We start from the raw sequence: 19,475 nt of genomic DNA, 5'->3' as shown, positions 1-19,475 counted from the left end.
ACCACAAATGGACTCCACACGAGTTTCATAAAAAAAAACAAGTATATCTATATATATAAAAACGAAAGTATGTCTGTTTGTCCTTTATGCATTACTACACCATCCATCCGATCGGCATGAAACTTTGGGAAGTTGTTGAGTACACTCCCTCGAAGGTTTCTGGCAAAATAAAAGTGTTAAACGTTGTTGATTACACTCCCGCGAAGGTTTCTGGCAAAAAAAACAAAAAAAAAACATTTGTTAAATATCAACCCCCCTGCCCCCCAGGGCCCTCATAATCTTTCCAATTCTGTACGTTTACAGTTTCAGGTGCGAATCGCTTTTGCAGTGACCATCAACAAAGCACAAAGACAATCGCTGCAAGTGTCTGGACTAGATTTGGGGAATCCGTGGTTCTCACATGGACATCTGTACGTGGCCAGCTCACGCATCGGAAAACCTTCTGATTTATTCGTGTCCGCACCACACGGAAAAACAAAAGATACTGTATATCCACAAGCACTCAAATAAATAAACAGAATTAAAACAACACTTTAAAATGTTTTCCAAATTAAAATTAATACGTTTCAATAAAAATGACACAATGTAAATTGAATGTTATCATAACAAGTTTCCTTACATTTTCTTTCTTCTGAGATCGCAGCAACGCGCGACGGGTAAGCTAGTATTACATATAATTGAATTGAAAAAGGGTCACAACGATTTTGGTTGATAAAAATATTTGATTTGGTGAAAAAATATCTTTACAGCACACAACCTAGATTACATACAAGACTGCACCGAAGAAAAAGAAATCTTAACCACTGCAGCAATTGAAGATTTCAGAAATGACATATCTTTGTCATAGATTGAAAATGTGAAGTTGCCTTGACTGATTCCTCCCGGTTATCATAACAGGGATACAGTCAGATACCTTTGTATAGATTCGGCTGAGTGAAAAAAGAGGGCTTTCAAGTACATTTGGTTCCGTAACAGGCTAAAGGAAGGATCTTTGCTCACTCCTCTATTATTTCTCCTTACCTAGCCAATTTATCAAAATTAAGTAGAAATAAAAGGATGTTGAGACCTAAGATTCGAGGTATCAGAACCAAGGTATAATGTTACAATAATACTTTGTTATTCTGAACCATATCCTGAATGCACTCCAGATGTCGCTGCATGCTTTGCTGTCAACATTATTTGAAAATGAATCTTTAAATAATGATGATGACTATATTTAACCAACAATTAGAAAAATGACTTTATTTGTTGCTACTTAGATATATAACGCATTTTCTTCAAATTCCCGATTAGATATAATGAAGTTAATGCCATAAACACAGCCTGTATGTGTGGAATCCAGGAATGTTTGACTCTCGCTGTTGACCTTTTCAAGAACTGGATGGACAATCCTGCTAAAAACCCGTGAGTATGTGCTTAAAAAAAGTTACAATTATTCTCAATGATGTAAGGATTTTCGTTTTTGTGATGAAAGATAAGCAATTAAAACAAACATATTTTTTAGGGATTTTACCAGCATTAATTTTAGCATACTTTAGTCATTTTATAACTTTATTTTGCTCTCGATATGTAGGCACCCTTTCTACTTGTTATTGGAGTTTCTCATTAATGGGTAAATTGTGAACATGTGTCTTTGTATTTTGGAATTATGATGCACAGTAAAGTGAAGAGTGGCAATATTAACTCAATGGAATGACTTAAATGGGTCCTTACTCGTAAAGGATCTTTTCAATGTTCTCTGCATATTGGTGCAGTTGAGCTGGGGAGTGTAATTAGAATGGCTCCCACTGCCAAAACATGCTTTACGTTGCTGCAGTGTGTTCCTTATAATTCTCAGCAATTTCGCTAATGTGAACTAATGGCAATGTAAGGCGTGACTGTATTAGGAGTAGGATAATCTGATTGTGCGCTATCTGTTTATCCAATAAATGGCTCTGGTGATGCAGCAAACCATGGAAAACAAAATGTCTGTCTTCCAGCAAAATCATTTAACGATTAATAATAGTTTCCTGCAGTTTCCAGCAACTAAGATTAGGGGCCCGATGTAGGAGCCTTAATACCGGTCGGAAACGGCCGATTTCGGCCGTTTCCGACCGGTAAATGGCCATTTGGTATGTAGGTGCCCGTTTCCAAGGGCATATGTAGGTAACAGCACATTTACCGAATCGGTAAAATTACCTAATCGGTAAAATACCGATTCGGTAATTCTACCGATTCGGAAAATTCCTAATGTGGGTGGGACTCTTCTGAGTCCCACAGGTTTTACCGAATCGGTATTTTACCATGAAATACAACTTCATGGTAAAATACCGATTCAGGTGTGCATGCACATGTGTGCATGCACACCTATGCCATGTGGCAGGCAGACCTGCCCCTAGGGCATGTATGCCTGCCACATGGCACCCAAGCCTGTATTGGGGTACTAGGGGGTGTCAAAGTGACACCCCCTGCACCCTTGCAGAAATCGGTAATTACCGAATCGGTAAATACCGATTCGGTAATGCCCTTTGTTTCCTATGGGCTTCAAGGCCCAAAGGAATCAATGGGGGATACCGATTCGGTATTTACAGAATCGGTAAATACCGAATCTTACAGATTCGGTATTTACCGATTCTGAAATACCCACATCTCCCCCCCTCCAATTTACCACTTCTTAAATACCGAATCGGTATGATTCGGTATTTAAGAAGTGGTAAATTGGAGTTTACCTACATCGGGCCCTAAGTCTTAATGACAGTGACAAAGGGGGAGGAGGATTGCATGCTTGTTGCAGTCCTAGAGGTAAACCAGAGTGGCCCATAAGTAGATGGTGAAGTGAATGGCCAACCAGTGTCTTTTTATAGATAAAGGTGCTACCTGCTCCACAGTTCATCCCATGGAAGTTCCAAACTTACCCCCTCAGGAAAATAAGTCAAAGGTTTGTTAACAGTAATACACAAATTACTATTTAGGGTTGAGCAAATGTTCCTGTAACAATTGACCCATTAGAAAATGATCACTAATTTGTGATACAATTCCTGTAAGCGTATTAGGTAGAGATCTCTGCAAAATGATTTACGTTATTTATTGCACACCGGATGGTGTGGCAATTCAAATGCAGGATGAAGATTCTTAATTTAAAACACAATTACAAGAGTCAAATTCCATTTGTTTCTAGTTCTTAAAAAAGATTAACTGCTTCTTGATTTGAAACACACAATGAAACACAAGGTATGGATTTTACAGCTAACACAATAAGATTCATTAAAAGTGCAGAGTCAGTGAAAATCACATTAAAGCAAAATGCAGTTTAGCCACAAACTCCTCAGTGCAAGCTTACACTAGGAGCAGAGAAGGACATGAAATCTATATCAAGAAAATGCCAAAGCATTTTTTTAGAGAAGTGCTAGGTTGTCCCTGTAACTCAGGTGTGATTAGAATTACAAAATTGCAAGGAAGTTTGAGGGTGGTAGTTGAAGTCCTGAAAAAAATAATATATATCATAGTCCTGGTGTATGGAGTACTGCTGTGGTTTTATTTCAGATTCCTGCAGATACAGAATTTCTCATGTGATGTTGCATCCCACAAGAGTATACTGAGAACTCCTCAATCTTTAGTCAGATTCTAAAGATAGATTTTGAAAGTCTGCAGTTGCTCTGTAACTTAGTGATGGCGTAGTATATTGATAACCTGATAGTTGCATCTAGACCAAAAAAAGATTGCAAGTTTGATATGATTATGCTTGTGAACCACCTTGCTGACAATGGTCAGAAGGTGTCTACCACAAAAGTGCAATACTGTATGAAAGAAGACACCTATCTTAGTCACTATATTGAAAAAGTGCGAGAAAAGTGTCTAAAGAACTAGTTTCTGCAACCCTGAGAATGAATCCTCCAAACATGCAACAGAAAGTGTGGGTGTTTTGGGGACTGGTTGGCTTCTGTAGACAGTGAATTCCAAGCTTTTCCCTAATTGCAAAGCTTCACAAAGGCTTACTCACAGTGATGTTTCTGATCTGATTCACCTTGTAGCAGAGACGCACGCCGAGCGGAGAACGGCGGTTTGTGGCGCCATTTCCACCATTTCAGCGCCGTGAGGGCAACGGCCGGGATAGCGAGGCTCTCCCACTTGCGGGACTACACTTCCCAGGTGCCCCGGAGGCAAGCGGCGCACCTGGAGCGTCATCACCTGCGCCCGGAGGCGCGATTTAACAGCGGAGCGCCGAGCGCTCAGTGGGGGCTCACCTTGTAGCAGAGACGCACGCCGAGCGGAGAACGGCGGTTTGTGGCGCCATTTCCACCATTTCAGCGCCGTGAGGGCAACGGCCGGGATAGCGAGGCTCTCCCACTTGCGGGACTACACTTCCCAGGTGCCCCGGAGGCAAGCGGCGCACCTGGAGCGTCATCACCTGCGCCCGGAGGCGCGATTTAACAGCGGAGCGCCGAGCGCTCAGTGGGGGCTCACCTTGTAGCAGAGACGCACGCCGAGCGGAGAACGGCGGTTTGTGGCGCCATTTCCACCATTTCAGCGCCGTGAGGGCAACGGCCGGGATAGCGAGGCTCTCCCACTTGCGGGACTACACTTCCCAGGTGCCCCGGAGGCAAGCGGCGCACCTGGAGCGTCATCACCTGCGCCCGGAGGCGCGATTTAACAGCGGAGCGCCGAGCGCTCAGTGGGGGCTCACCTTGTAGCAGAGACGCACGCCGAGCGGAGAACGGCGGTTTGTGGCGCCATTTCCACCATTTCAGCGCCGTGAGGGCAACGGCCGGGATAGCGAGGCTCTCCCACTTGCGGGACTACACTTCCCAGGTGCCCCGGAGGCAAGCGGCGCACCTGGAGCGTCATCACCTGCGCCCGGAGGCGCGATTTAACAGCGGAGCGCCGAGCGCTCAGTGGGGGCTCACCTTGTAGCAGAGACGCACGCCGAGCGGAGAACGGCGGTTTGTGGCGCCATTTCCACCATTTCAGCGCCGTGAGGGCAACGGCCGGGATAGCGAGGCTCTCCCACTTGCGGGACTACACTTCCCAGGTGCCCCGGAGGCAAGCGGCGCACCTGGAGCGTCATCACCTGCGCCCGGAGGCGCGATTTAACAGCAGAGCGCCGAGCGCTCAGTGGGGGCTCACCTTGTAGCAGAGACGCACGCCGAGCGGAGAACGGCGGTTTGTGGCGCCATTTCCACCATTTCAGCGCCGTGAGGGCAACGGCCGGGATAGCGAGGCTCTCCCACTTGCGGGACTACACTTCCCAGGTGCCCCGGAGGCAAGCGGCGCACCTGGAGCGTCATCACCTGCGCCCGGAGGCGCGATTTAACAGCGGAGCGCCGAGCGCTCAGTGGGGGCTCACCTTGTAGCAGAGACGCACGCCGAGCGGAGAACGGCGGTTTGTGGCGCCATTTCCACCATTTCAGCGCCGTGAGGGCAACGGCCGGGATAGCGAGGCTCTCCCACTTGCGGGACTACACTTCCCAGGTGCCCCGGAGGCAAGCGGCGCACCTGGAGCGTCATCACCTGCGCCCGGAGGCGCGATTTAACAGCGGAGTGCCTCTCGCCCCGCGAGTCGCGCGCGGGAGCGCCCGGGGCGAAGCCCGGGCAAAGGGCGGGCCCTCTACGGCCCTCATCGGCACGAGGAGGCAGGGGCAGGGCCCAACCCCCTGGACCACCAGAGACGCGCCTACAAGTAAGACCTTGTGCTGCATTGTTTGCGAACTGTGTGACATCGATATGGCGACAAAAAAGAAACCTGTTGCTCTGCCCACTAACACCATGGATAATTATGTTGTGCAAACGGTGAAGAAAATAAACGAACAAAGGAGGGAATCACTTGGGTTAAGCCAGTCACCAGACTTGCGTAGGTTAAGCCCTACTTTGCCTCAGTCAGCAGAGGATAGCCCCTTCGTGCTGGTGGAAAATAGGGTCTCGCCAAACGTATCATCAAGGATTGAGACTGACAGCCAGCCACTGATTATGCTAGCATCTCCCGTTACTCTGGAGGTAGACTCTGACAACGTTACTGACTCAGACCCAGAAACTGTATCTGGTCCTGTGGAGGATGAGCTACCATTAACTGAGCATACACCACGGCCGGTGCGCGCCTGTGTGAAGAACCAACGGAAACAGGGCGGACAAAGGCCAAGAGTAAAAAGAAAAAGAATATTATCCCCTGGCCCCTCTAGAGCTCCACAAAAGGCTGTAGGGGAAGGGATTACAAGAAATAGAGGAGATGATGATATGTTTACTAAACTGCTTGAGGTTGTTGAGGGTAAACTTTTCGAAATTGTAAAACCTCTGATCTCCAAAATAGATAAATTACAGGCAGAAGTAAAACGACTTGGGGGTGTGCAAACAAAGTTAACTGAGGAAATAGGTAGTCTTAATACTCTATTATCAACAATAGATACTACTGCAAGGGCTAATCAAGCTGGTGAAGGGCCATCTGGTGTGACGACTAACGTAGTGCATATGCCTGCCCCGATAGTTAACCATAATACTGCAACTACAGTAGAGTGTCCATTGATAGGTAATGCACCCCAAGCACAAGTCCATGGAACAGACCCCCTGCAGTTTATCGAGGAAGCCTCACCTGTCGTACTGGTGTTAGCGAATGTACCTCTGCCGGATGACGGTGTCACCGAGTCATCTAGCTCATTGTGTAGTAAGGCCCTTCACTGGCTCTCTGGTAACATGAGGTTAGCGCCTGGCGGGATACAGCAACTGGCGCATGATATCAAATCAGCCAAACGTGTTCCCTGGATAGGGAATCGCCCCAAAAGATTTAAAGGGGATTGTGTGGTGGTAACGTTTGCCCACCCTGACGTACTTCCTAATGTCCTAACACATATTCTCCCACCCCAGCGTAGAAGAGGTACGGTGGTACCCCTAACATTAAAGTTCTTCTATGGGGAACAACAAAACGTAACTCTACCGAAAACACCAGCATTAGGGTGGGATAATCACTTGAATATGCGTAATCGTTGGGCACTCCCCCTAGTACCAAGAACGCTACTACATAATAGGTATGATGCTCTGTCTGGTCTTAATAATTGCGATTGACAAGAGGTCAGACATGAGCTTGCTGAAGGGGGTGTAGGATCTGATTTGCATCAGTCCCCAAATATAACTGCTACTACTGTTAGTATACAGCCTAAGCATGTGGGTCTACCCTGCAATACCTTAGCGGGGCCAACAACATCCCGCCTTATTGCCAGCTGGAACATTGCAGGACTAGCCTCTAAATTAGAAGTATTGGGGTGGTTAGAACTTATTAGAACATTTGATATCATATGCTTTCAAGAGACCTGGTGTCTAAATTTTAAGGGCCTTGATGGCTTTGTAGCTTACGAGTTACCAGCAACGGCTACTACCTCAGGTAGGGCTAAAGGTGGTTTGTTAATCCTGACCTCAGTGAAAATGCGAGCAAGGGTGAAGGAGCACATCACTGTGGGTAATAACTCCCAATTATTGTGGCTAGTTGATGAGGCACACAAAAACATTTTGTTGATCAATATGTATAATAATGTTTTTGATGCCAGTAGATATAAGGTTATTTTAGAATTAGACACCGCAATCAAACAATTGATGAAAGTTTCCAATGCAGTTTTTGAGTTCATATATGTTGGAGATTTTAATATTTCTGTTTGTCCTCTCTCTAACCACAACTTGTGTGGCATTCTGAACCGTGTTGGAGAGCCAGCTACGCATTTCCAACATAATACTTATGGAGATACTCTGAACTCCTTCCTACTAGATTACGATATGGAAATCCTAGAGATTGAACAGGATGGGAAGGGTGATAGTTTGCCAACTTTTGTGGGGAGAGGGGCAAACACTGTAATTGATTTTATTTGCATGTCTTCCGAATTAGCCCATTTTAGTTCTGATGTCAAGGTTGTTGATTACTTGGTTAGTGACCATAACTGTCTTGTTATCGAAACTAGGTTTTGGAAAGTTTGTACAATTCCAGATAGCAGCCCTATTATAAACATTGAGGTACATAGGCCGAACGGATTCAGGATAAGCTGGGTTGGAGATAGAGCAGAAGTAACTTCTAACTGCATTATCTCACACTGCTTAAACGATATTACATCAATTATCGATGAGAAACCAAACCTGGAGGCCTGCACTTTTCATTTTACGAAAATCAATGTTTTTATTAGTGGTAAGTTTTCTAGGCTGACTGGAAATTTTAATAACAAAGCAAGGGGATGGTTTAACAATGCCTGCACTGTGGCATTGAAGTTACTGAAAAACGCACTATCCAATAAACCTAGAGACAATACAGTCGTAGCCAAGCTTAGGTCCGATTATAACTTGGCTCTCAAGCAAAGGAAAAATGAATTACGCGAGGAAGCTTGGGAGCGGCTGGATCTGGCGGCTGCATCGAACAATTGTACCCTTTTTTGGGCAGTAGTAAATAGCCCCTTTTTAAAAGACGATAAACTTCCCGTGTTAACCTCAAACGTGGGTAAGGAGTCGTGGGTACAGCACTTCTCCGGTATTTTTAACTCTAATACGGTAACGTTGCCGACAAGTTGCTCTTGGCCAGTACTTGATTTAGACATCACCTTGCCGGAGGTCCTAAGTTGTATTAGGGCTAGTAAGGGCGGTAAGGCCCAGGGACCCGACGGTGTCCCAGTCGACATGTACAAATTTGCACCTGAGACTTGGGGACCAGTATTGGTCAAAGTTTTTAATGCTGCTGCTCGCTATACTTTCCCGTGCACCTGGTCCGAATCCATAATAGTCCCGATTCATAAGAAAGGGGACCGAGGAAATGTTAAAAACTACCGGCCAATCTCATTGCTGGATTCGTCTGTCAAAATTATGAGCCGTGTACTCCTCGTCCGATTAGAAGAGTGGGCTGAGTCTAATCAGATAATGACAGACTGTCAATACGGGTTCAGGAAAGGTAGAGGCTGCATTGAACAATGCTTAAACCTGGAGCTCCTGATAGGGAAATACACCCGAGCTAAAAATGGTTCGCTCTACCTATGTTTCGCTGACCTGAGCAGCGCTTTTGACCTGGTGGACCACGCCATATTATGGACTATATTGCTAGAAATGGGAGCACCTAGGGAAATTATATACTTTTTGGCCCGTCTATACGAGAGGCTTAGCTCGTGCGTCCGTTATGGGCCTTCGGGCGAATGCACAGATAAATTTAGGGTCAGAAGAGGTATTAGACAAGGGTGTGTTTTGGCCCCTTTGCTTTTCACTCTGTTTATTAATGAAATTGATTCGATCCTAAAGGAGGTACCAGCGGACGCCCCTAGAGTAAACACAAGTTCCATCCCCGTGTTACTCTATGCGGACGACGCTGTGTTGCTCTCCAGGACCCCTCGGGGCCTACAGCTTCTGATAGATAAATTTGTGGCCTTTATCGAAAAGAGAAAGCTGATCATTAATAAGAGCAAGACTTATGTGATGGAGTGTGGAGCTTGTAAAGTCAAAACTAAAAAGCCCTATAGGTATCTCATCGATGGTCAAGAGGTGCAGTGCGTGGAAAACTTTTGTTACCTAGGGGTCAACTTTTCTAAAAACGGCCGCTGGGACACCGAGCATAAGGTGGTGCGTGATAAAATGGCCAGGAGTGCAAATGGAATATTCGCCTTTGCAAGTAAATTAGGTAATAGAAGACCTAAAGCTATGCTTAAGATTTTCGAAGCCAGGTGTCTATCTGCTGCCCTCTACGGAGCAGGGGTATGGGGAGTATCCAGGGCAGAATCTTTGCAGGTAGAAGAGAATACATTTCTGAAAAAATTATTGTGTCTCCCGACTTCTACTGCTAATAGTCTGGTTCATAAAGAATTAGGACTATGTCATCTAAATGATTTATTATTATTGAGACCTTTGATGTTGTGGCGTTCTATTTGGATCAAAGACGAAGTTGCATTTAATAGGACCATCATCGAGGATTGCCTTCGTCTTGACTATTTTCTCAGAATCCCTTGGATTAAATACATTATTGAATCCTTTTCTAATGTGTTTGGGTTTGACGTTGCATCAGATCATTGTTCTGCTTCGGATCTCTCTAAAAAGAGTCTGAAATTAATTTTCTTAAATCATTGTGCAGAAAGACGGGCCACGGATGATCTGAAGCTTTCTACCTGTGTACGTTATAACCATTTGAATGAATTTGTGGGCCTACATCCATACCTCACTCAGGTAACTAAAGGGCAACATAGGTTTGTTCTTACCAGGTTGAGGATGGGTACGGCCCATCTATTGGTTGCATTCCCTGAGATTAAAACACGCCCCACAGGTCCATGTCGGTGTGACAATATTTCAGAACAAAGCACAGAGCACTTTCTACTTACTTGCAACTTGTATAGCGAATGTCGTAAATTCTTTTTAAAACCTTTATTTATTAAATTCGGAGCCAGAACTGTTAAAGCGGCAATGAAATTACTTTTTAACATGCATCATCCTGACATCTGTTTTTATACAGCTAGTTACTTACTCAGGGCCATTAGTTATAGGAAAAGCATGACTTTTTAATGTTTTTTATACAACATTTTACCTATTCTAAATCTTTTTAAGTGTCTTATTTGATTTATTATATGTACTCTACTGTATTTTCTTTCTTAGTGATTGCGATTGTCTTGAACATTTTTAGTATGTTTTCTGTATGTATGTACTTTTATGGACATGATTTACATGTTTCCGAATAAAGTTTATTGAATTGAATTGATTCAATTTGATGATAAACATGAGTGCCTAATTCGAGCTCAGAGACAAATTTTGCAGTGCACCCACTCTAGGAATGCTAAATTATGAAACAAATATACCTGTTATGTCATGAAAGAGAAGGTTGAATATTGTTGGTTCTAACTCAAAAACACTATAAAATCAAGAGACCTGTGGCTTCCTTCTCTGTCACATCAGATCCAAATTGCTGCTACTCTTCTTGGATGCATAAAATTGTTAGCAGCAGTTTCCTGTGAAATTCAGCAAAGCAAAGGGATTGTGATGAGTTAAACATTTATTGTGTTACTCCCTCACTCAGTTAAGATTTTGATGACTCGTGCATGAACTCAGTGTTTGATAAAAAGTTGTCTAACTAAATATGAGCAAGCAATTGTGGCAGCTGATGATATTTCAATCAGAAGATACATTATTGGCCCTGAATCCCACAACACTTTTGACAAAATGAGGTCAGGGATAGGGATGATGAGGAATGTGACCATGATTGCATTGATGTGACAAAATTGTGTTCCCAGAGAAGATCAGACATACTAGATGTTTCACTTTAACAGGCTGATCAGATTCTGTTTGTGGATGGCTCTTGTCTGACAGACCATTGTGGTACATTGAGTGTAGAATATGTAGTCTGCAGCATTTCAAATATTGTGGATACATCATACTTGTGTGATGCAACTTCAGCACACGTAATAGAAATGATTGCACTTACGAAAACATGCTGCTTATATGATGGATTTCACTCTAAGCCCCTGCTTCTTCTTCTTCTTCTTCTTCTTCTTCTTCTTCTTCTTCTTCTTCTTCTTCTTCTTCTTCTTCTTCTTCTTCTTCTTCTTCTTCTTCTTCTTCTTCTTCTTCTGCTTCTTCTTCTTCTTCTTCTTCTTCTTCTTCTTCTTTTTCTCTCTTTTGTGACCTGTTTCCACTCTGGTCATCTTCTATTAGTCTGAAGTACCAGGATACCCATAGGGTGACAGTATACGCTATACAAGCTTCAAAATCAATCAATCAATCAATGTTACAACTTACAGTTATAGCCCGCATGGTTTTGGCATGGTGCACAATTTTAGACAATTGCAGTCACAAAGGGGTAATGCTACATCTTTTGATGTCCCCTTCCATAATAGAACATACATTTTAAGTTTGTTAACATAATTTCAACATTCTAAATAGATTGCTATGGTAAAATATGCTACCCATAATTCAGGAACTGATATGGTTACACTTAGAAATTGCTACGCAGATGAAGTAACAAAAAGTAGCCCTTGAGCCTCCTACAAACAATTCAAAGGAACAAGAGCAATGTAAAACTGAGAATGAAAGTGTAAATAATTTCCTATTACCTTCAGTTCAGAAATTAAGTGAGCAAAAGGAGCTCCAGGATGAAGCACTAGAAGATGAGAAAAGAAAATGGGAAATACCCAGTTGTGCAAATGACCAAAAGGATGTGTGGGTAGCAACGGAGGAGCAATACATTCTACTAGACTAAGGGCCTGATTAACATGTCATTTGGAAAGCTGACATGGTAGGCTAAAGTCCTCCCGCCTTATTTTGATGATGGGGGTCAGAGTTCAAACTAGCTGGGGAATCCGAACCGCTTCGGATGGGCTCAAGGAGCCCATCGGGCAGTCGGAAAGCCCTCATAATCGCTTAAGGACAGCGCTTTCACCATCTGGATTATGATGTCGGTTTCCACTAGCCAATCCATGTTTGCCTTTACAACATGGATTGGCAGTCGGAAACTGACTTTGGGGGGCACTAGCTGGGCTCTTCCCCCCTGTCTCTCTGCATTTGACCTTGGGCAGCACCTATGATGCCCCCTAAACTTCCCTGCACCCTGTGGCAGGCACCCTGAGGTGCCTGCGACACTGTGCAGAGATGTTTAAAAACTTCCATTTTTCAATGGGAGCATGTGCTGCAAGCAGTTTTAGCCCACCGGACAGTTGGATCCTTCCACGAAATGGCATTGGTCGTAGGCATTGTAATTAGGCCCTAAATGTTGTTTTCTATGTGTAGGCAAATTTATGGTCCAACTCATCTTGATCGAGATTCCCTGGTCAGGATTTTTAATAAATACTGGTACAGGCCAACTAGGTCTATTGCTGAGAATTTGTGTTAACACTCTGTTACCTGTTAACAGAACAATAAACTGGGTAAGTAATGTTTGGTGACTGTGAGCTCCATAGGCAAGTCTGAAGGTCCTTTTACCCAGATACAATTGGATTTCATTGAAAAGCCTGTTTATAATAATATTAGGTACATTCATGTGATTGTGTATTTGTTTTCTTGATTAGTGGAAGCATGATAGTAGCTAAACTATTGATGAGGGAATTGATCCTAAATGAGGTTTACCAACTTCTTTAGAATCAGATAGAGGTTCAAGCTTCCAGAGTGAAGTGATGAAGTTATTGTGCACTGCTTTACATATATATTCCATTATAGTTACAGACCAGAAGCATCAGGAGTTGTAGAGTGAGTTATATCCCTCTAAACACCAAAGTAGTGAAGGTATTTTCATGTATGTTACTAAAATGGGCAGATGTACTTTCACTTGTCATGAATCACAGAAATACATCAGACAAGAGGGCAGGTTTATCTCTTGCATCTCCACGACATTGCAGTTGGATTAGGACATTCAGCAGTACCACAATTGTGTTTTTGCATTATTTGTGCAGTACATTATTTTATTGACTGGCATTACTTATTGTATAATTCTGTTTTGTGAGTTATGTTTAGTCATAATAGTAACAAAGGTAACAATACCAGAGTGGTCATTTGTGGGCCGTGCTACATGGAGACTGTGAAGGTGAGAGGGGTTTGACCAATGAGCTCAGCTGTGTAATAAGCAGGTTTGTTTACTAATATGCACAGCTGAGAGATATACATGTTACTTAAAAATGCAACACAGTTTCAACATGGAAGGAGAGGAGCGCTGAAATCCAATAACTTTGCTGTGAATATCCAAAGCATTTGTTTTAACAAATAATTGCACTGGTGAAAAAGGGTCTGCTTAAAAAACACTACACATCGCTGAAGACCCTTTTTGAATCAACCCTGCGAACACAGAGGCTTCTTGTGGCATACATAAATACATGTATATTTATGAGGTTACCAGGACACTCCATGTTATTGGGTGCACCATTTTCCATTCACAGCTTTTTATTTTTTAATCCTAATATAACCTGGGAGTTGCTGTCTCGGTTCCATGGCTGCTTAGGTCATGGTTAATTAGGGTTCTATTTTAAACCATAAACCCAGTAGGCTCCTAAATCATAGTTAAAAAACAAGCATTAGCAAAGGTCTCACCTTTGCGACCTATTGGTTTTGACAATGATGCAGCGCTCCTCAGAAAATAATTTCTAAATCCATGTCGCCTTTCCCTGAAATGCAACTTCTGACATATTCTCAAACAGTGGGGCCCATAACACTGTGAATCATCTAAAACCACTTACACTCTACTTCATGGAACGGTGAAATTCAAAAGAAGAGATGCTGTATCATAGTGGAGTATCTAAAACAAAAATTAAATATTTATACTATTTACACCTGCAGTTTAAAATATATTTATCATGATTTTCATTTAATACGACATTTTATTTTGACACACCACCATTGAGATCAATGGATCTGCTTGTAAAAAATTAGGCGTAGGAAAACTCAAGACCAGCTTAATTCTCCATTTATCTAATTTTTATTAAGAGCAAATTCAGCATGTCTAAGATTACTTACTTTATTTATTTCTTTATTTTAAAAAAAGACATTTAATATAAAGTTTAAATTCAGGACAGTTAAATTCATTTATTTAAGAAAAATTCAAAGATAGACATTTTCATTTCTTTCATATAGCAAGTATCAGCAAAAGACAGATAGTTCCCAAATAATCATCTATTCTCCTAACATCCCTAACTAGACTGCCAATCTAAAGTGCCTCTCCCTGTGGAAAGAATTAAGAGTTATTGAAATCTTACATATCAGGATAATCAGCATTCCGGCATTATCTCTGGATGAAATCGAAAAGAGAGTTCCTCTTCAGTAAAAACAGCACTTTTTATACCTTTTTCACTAGCTCTATCTATCTAAAAGTGTAACTTTCAACCGGAATTTGAGTCCTGATTGGAAGATTTTGGGGTGGATGAACATCATCTCGTCATCACAAATTAATTTTTCCTTCTATCCGCAGTTTTCCAAGGGGTCCATTGTTTAGCAAGAGTCCGGCCTAGAACGGTTGCCTAGTTGTAACTTTGGTCTGTATTCCCACATTCTGTACCTTTTGGCAGCCATCTGCACTTCCAGGCTAACATGTCCTTGAACCGTAGTCACTCCAGGCACAAGCAGCTCGCATTCAGACTTGTGCATGCGTATTTCTTTTGTGGCCAAAATAATCAAGTGACTCCATTTTATTTAGGCCTCACAAGTCAAAATGGGAACTATCATAGAAACAAACACAAATAAACATTAATTTTAAGTGATTTGACCTTTCTGTTAACTCCCCACTTACTAAGGTTTTCCCTGTTAATAGTTACCTAGCAAATAGCCACACTTAAACGCGATATACTCACTTTAACCTTGTGATTTGTCACATAAACAAAAGCACATTTATGCCGCATTCCGTTATCTTAAAGCTGTGTTTAGTTTGGAACATGACAAAATCACACAATTAGTTGATTATGAATGCAACGTACGCAAAATTAGTTTCTCACGTGTATTTGTGTAGGTGCATTTCTTATTCTATGTTGGTTAGTCACACATGGCATTCCATTAGTAATGGAATGCCATTATAGTTATTGAAGTTTTACTTCACAAGGGGTACGCAAAATTTTGCAGTTCCAATTTCTTGGATCATTTTCTTTAATGATTTTCTAACATTCCTTCTTTTCCTGCATATGCAACATAACCTTATCATTAAAATGACTAATACTATTACTGTTAATGGAATTAGTTTTTGACCGATAATTGAACTACCTATTTCTTGAAACCAATGTTTAACTGCTGTAAAACTCTTCCCAAGTCGTTCAAGAATACCATCAACCTCCAGTGGTTCAATTTCTTTGTGCAATTCCGTAATATTTGTAATATATTTATTAATGTTTTGACTTTTATCTGAAATGTATGTACAGCAATGTTGTATCTTCAAAATCCCACAAACTCCTCCCTCTTTTGCCAATATAATGTCAAGTGCAAGACGATTTTGCATTACCATAGTTCTCATAGCAATCATTTCAGTGTTTACCATTAGGAATCCCTTTGCTGTGTCTGTTGAAAAACGATCTACTGTTGTTGACAATTTTCGAATTCGATTTGCATTGAAAGATATTCCCAATTGCTCCAAAAACATCACCTATTATTTCTATGACACTTTCTCTTTTTCTACGACTTAAAGGTTTACCTATCTCATGAATTCCATTAGTACCTCTATCTACATGAAAATGTTTAGGAAAGACCAAACCCACATAGCATGTCCCGTACTAGTGATCAGGTAATCTATAATATGCCTTGTTCCCACAGATAAAATATACACCTGGAAAAACAGTATCATTTCCTCCTTTAAACCCCCATCCCTCTTGGATTTGATAAGTGTCTTTACATTGACTGGCTCCCACAAAATAATTGTCATACATAGTATTGTCTCTCCTAATACAACATTTCCCTAACAATGGAGTGTCTATGATTATTGCTACATTCACATTATTTTCATCAAAATGGGATTATACCACGTCTGTCTGAATAAGCGAAGCATGGCATCTCTTCCAATATGTGCTTGACCATGGTACATTCGAGCCATATTTGAGATCATGCTATTAGGCATTACTGGTCTTTCATCTGTGTAAACCCAGATCTCATCTTCCCCTCTTTGTCGACATCCTGCTTTTAACCAGACATTTTTCTCTTCCTCATCAGCTTCTTCCTGCATTTGCCTCACTTCCTGCCAAGTTTCAACTACAGTTGTTAGCATTAAAGGACTTGGAACATGTTCTTTCTCTCTTCCCCTATTGATAGAGGCAAGATTTTTGGCACAGTATTTTGCAATTGAGTCTACATACCTGTTACCTCGGGTGATATAATCATCCCCCTTTTTGTGTGCTGCACATTTTACCACAGCCAATTTGTCTGGCAGTTGGATGGCATCAAGCAACATTCGCATAAATTCAGCATTACGTATGGGTGTTCCTGCAGAAGTCAAAAAACCTCTTTGGGACCACAGCTGTCCATAGTCATGAACAACTCCAAATCCATACTGACTGTCAGTCACTATGGTCACTTTGATTTCTTTTCCCAACTCACATGCTCAAATCAGGGCAAACAACTCTGCTATCTGAGCAGAACGAATTCCTTTCAAACAAGAAGCTTCCAGTACATCTGCCACCATACAGACAGCATACGCTGCGCTCAAGGCACCCTCATCTGTTCTCAGACACGAACCATCAACAAACATCACATAATCAGATTCAGGCAAGGGCTCATCTTTAATGTCTGCTCTTGGTTTGGTACAATATTCAAGAAAATATAAGCATTTGTGATCAACTTCATTTTTCACTTCTGTTTCCATTGCGTCAGGCAACAATGTGGAAGGATTCACATTCACGCATCTAGTAATTGTTACATTTTCTGTTCCAAGAATTACCTTTTCGTATTTAATCATTCTATTGTTGGTCAAATACTTTGTTTTCGTTCTAGTGAGGAGAATCTCCACAGAGTGAGGTACATACATTCTTACAGGAAATCCCATCACTATTCCTTTACTTTGTTCTAGACTAAAGCTTATGGCTGCTGCTACTGCTTTCAGACAACCTGGCAATGCATTTACAACTGGGTCCAAAACAGCTGAGAAATACGCAATAGATTTTCTCAGTTTTCCATGTCTCTGAATCAGTACTGACAATGCACATCCTTCTCGTTTACTACAATACAGTTCGAATTCCTTCTCGTAATCGGGCATCCCTAAAGCTGGTGCTTCACATAAACTTGTTTTCAGCTGTTCAAATGCTTCCATTTCAGTTTTAGTCAGAATTATAGGGTCTCTGATATCTGCTCTTGTTAATCTCTGTAGTGGTTTCGCAATTAATGAAAATCCACTAATCCATTGTCTGCAATAACCCACCATTCATGTACACTTTCTCTCTTGTCTTTTGGATTTTGGTGGCAGTATTCCCTGTATCATTTTGAATCTTTCCGTAGTAACCTGTCTAATTCCTTTGACAATTTTATGTCCTAAATACTGTACTTCCTTTTGACAAAATTGTAACTTTGACGGAGACACTTTATGTCCCTCTTTATTCAAATGATTCAACAATTCAATGGTATCTGTTACAAATGCATCTTTTGTCTTTGATGCCACAAGGAGATCACCGATATATTGAACCAATACAGATTCTCCAGGCATGTTCAAACTCTCTAATGATTTCTTTAGCAACTGATTAAAGATAGGTGGACTTTCAGTATACCCTTGAGGAACTCGGCACCATGACAAAATACGGTCTCCAAATCGGAACGCAAAAATTGGGTGGCTTTCTGGGTGCAATGGAACTGTAAAGAACGCATTACACAGATCAATCACAGTGTGCCATTCTGCATCATGGGGAATTTGATATAAAATCACTGCTGGATTTGGTACAATCGGACAACATGGCACAGCTATTTTATTAACTTTTCTCAAATATTGTACTATTCTAAAGGTTCCATTTGGCTTTTTCAATCCCATTATTGGTGAATTACAAGGACTACTCTCTATTTCTCTTAGTATGCTTCGTTCAATCATTTTATCTATCACTTGGGTTATTCCTTCAAATATTTCTGTAGCCTTTTTATACTGAGGAATATTCGGGTAACTTGCACCTTCCTTTATTGTGACTTTTACAGGATCTACATATTTCATTATTCCAATATCTTCACCTGTGAAATCCCACACCTTCTCTGTTACAACCTTTTTCAATTCATCCGGTATCTTTTCTCGATCAAATACAGGAAACAATTTGTTTTGTTCTGCCTCAATTGTAAGCATGGTCATTTTATACACACTATCTTCATCTGGGGTTTGCAATTCTATGCCATCTGGTGAACACTATATGGCACAGTTCATCTTACACAAAATATCTCGTCCTAACAAATTTACAGGGCTACTATCACACACCACAAATCGATGCATGTCTTTGAAATTTCCAATCTCTTCTTCAACTGGCTCTGTCAAGTATGTTTTAACCTGTCTATTGGCAACACCTACAACTTGGATGGAGTCTCCTGAGAGAGGAAGATTTTGACTTCCAATGATCTAACAGTAGAACGGGTAGTGCCAGTGTCCACTAGGAAACTTATTTCTACATCATTCACCTTTCCGCTTACAAATGGACCAGACTGATCTACCTCAAGAGTGGCTACAAGCACACACTCTTCTTCCTCTCTCAGGCACTGTCAGAAACTTCGAACCGACTCACTCCCACCTTCTTCTTGCAACCAATACTGAGGACTCACATTCACTCTAGGTGATCTATTTACCTGCTCGACTCCGCTGAATCCTGTCTCTGCACTGTATCTCTGTTGGTTTACACAGTGTGGAAGTGGCGACTGTGGCACCTGACTTTGCTGATGAACTATCTGCTGTTGTTGCGGTTGCTGTTGAATTACCTCATTCTGCACCTGTGGATTCAATGACGCACTTTCCAGATTAACACTTCGTGGATACTTACACTCTTTCTTCCAATGCCCTATCCTGCCGCATTTATGACAGGAAAGCTTCTTCTTAAGTTCATCTATATTCCCTACAAATTTTTTTGCTGGAAATTTCCTTGCAGTTTCCCTTGATTCACATC

At 41.8% G+C, this 19,475-nt stretch overlaps 1 protein-coding gene across 1 annotated transcript in view; it reads left to right on the top strand.

The window, feature by feature from the left end:
• The window catches only part of LOC147733561 (aminopeptidase N-like), a 491,573-nt gene that overhangs the window by 263,554 nt on the left and 208,544 nt on the right, over positions 1-19,475 (top strand). Inside the window, exon 16 of the mRNA XM_086958148.1 lies at positions 1,294-1,404. Within this exon, the coding sequence (XP_086814274.1) occupies positions 1,294-1,404 (111 nt within the window). The remainder of the gene's footprint in view (positions 1-1,293; positions 1,405-19,475) is intronic.

The sequence above is a fragment of the Lissotriton vulgaris genome, chromosome 2_1, assembly GCF_964263255.1.
Source record: "Lissotriton vulgaris chromosome 2_1, aLisVul1.2, whole genome shotgun sequence".
NCBI lineage: Eukaryota > Metazoa > Chordata > Amphibia > Caudata > Salamandridae > Lissotriton > Lissotriton vulgaris.
Note: the sequence above shows the minus strand (reverse complement) of the source record. Positions and strands in the feature narration are given on the sequence as shown.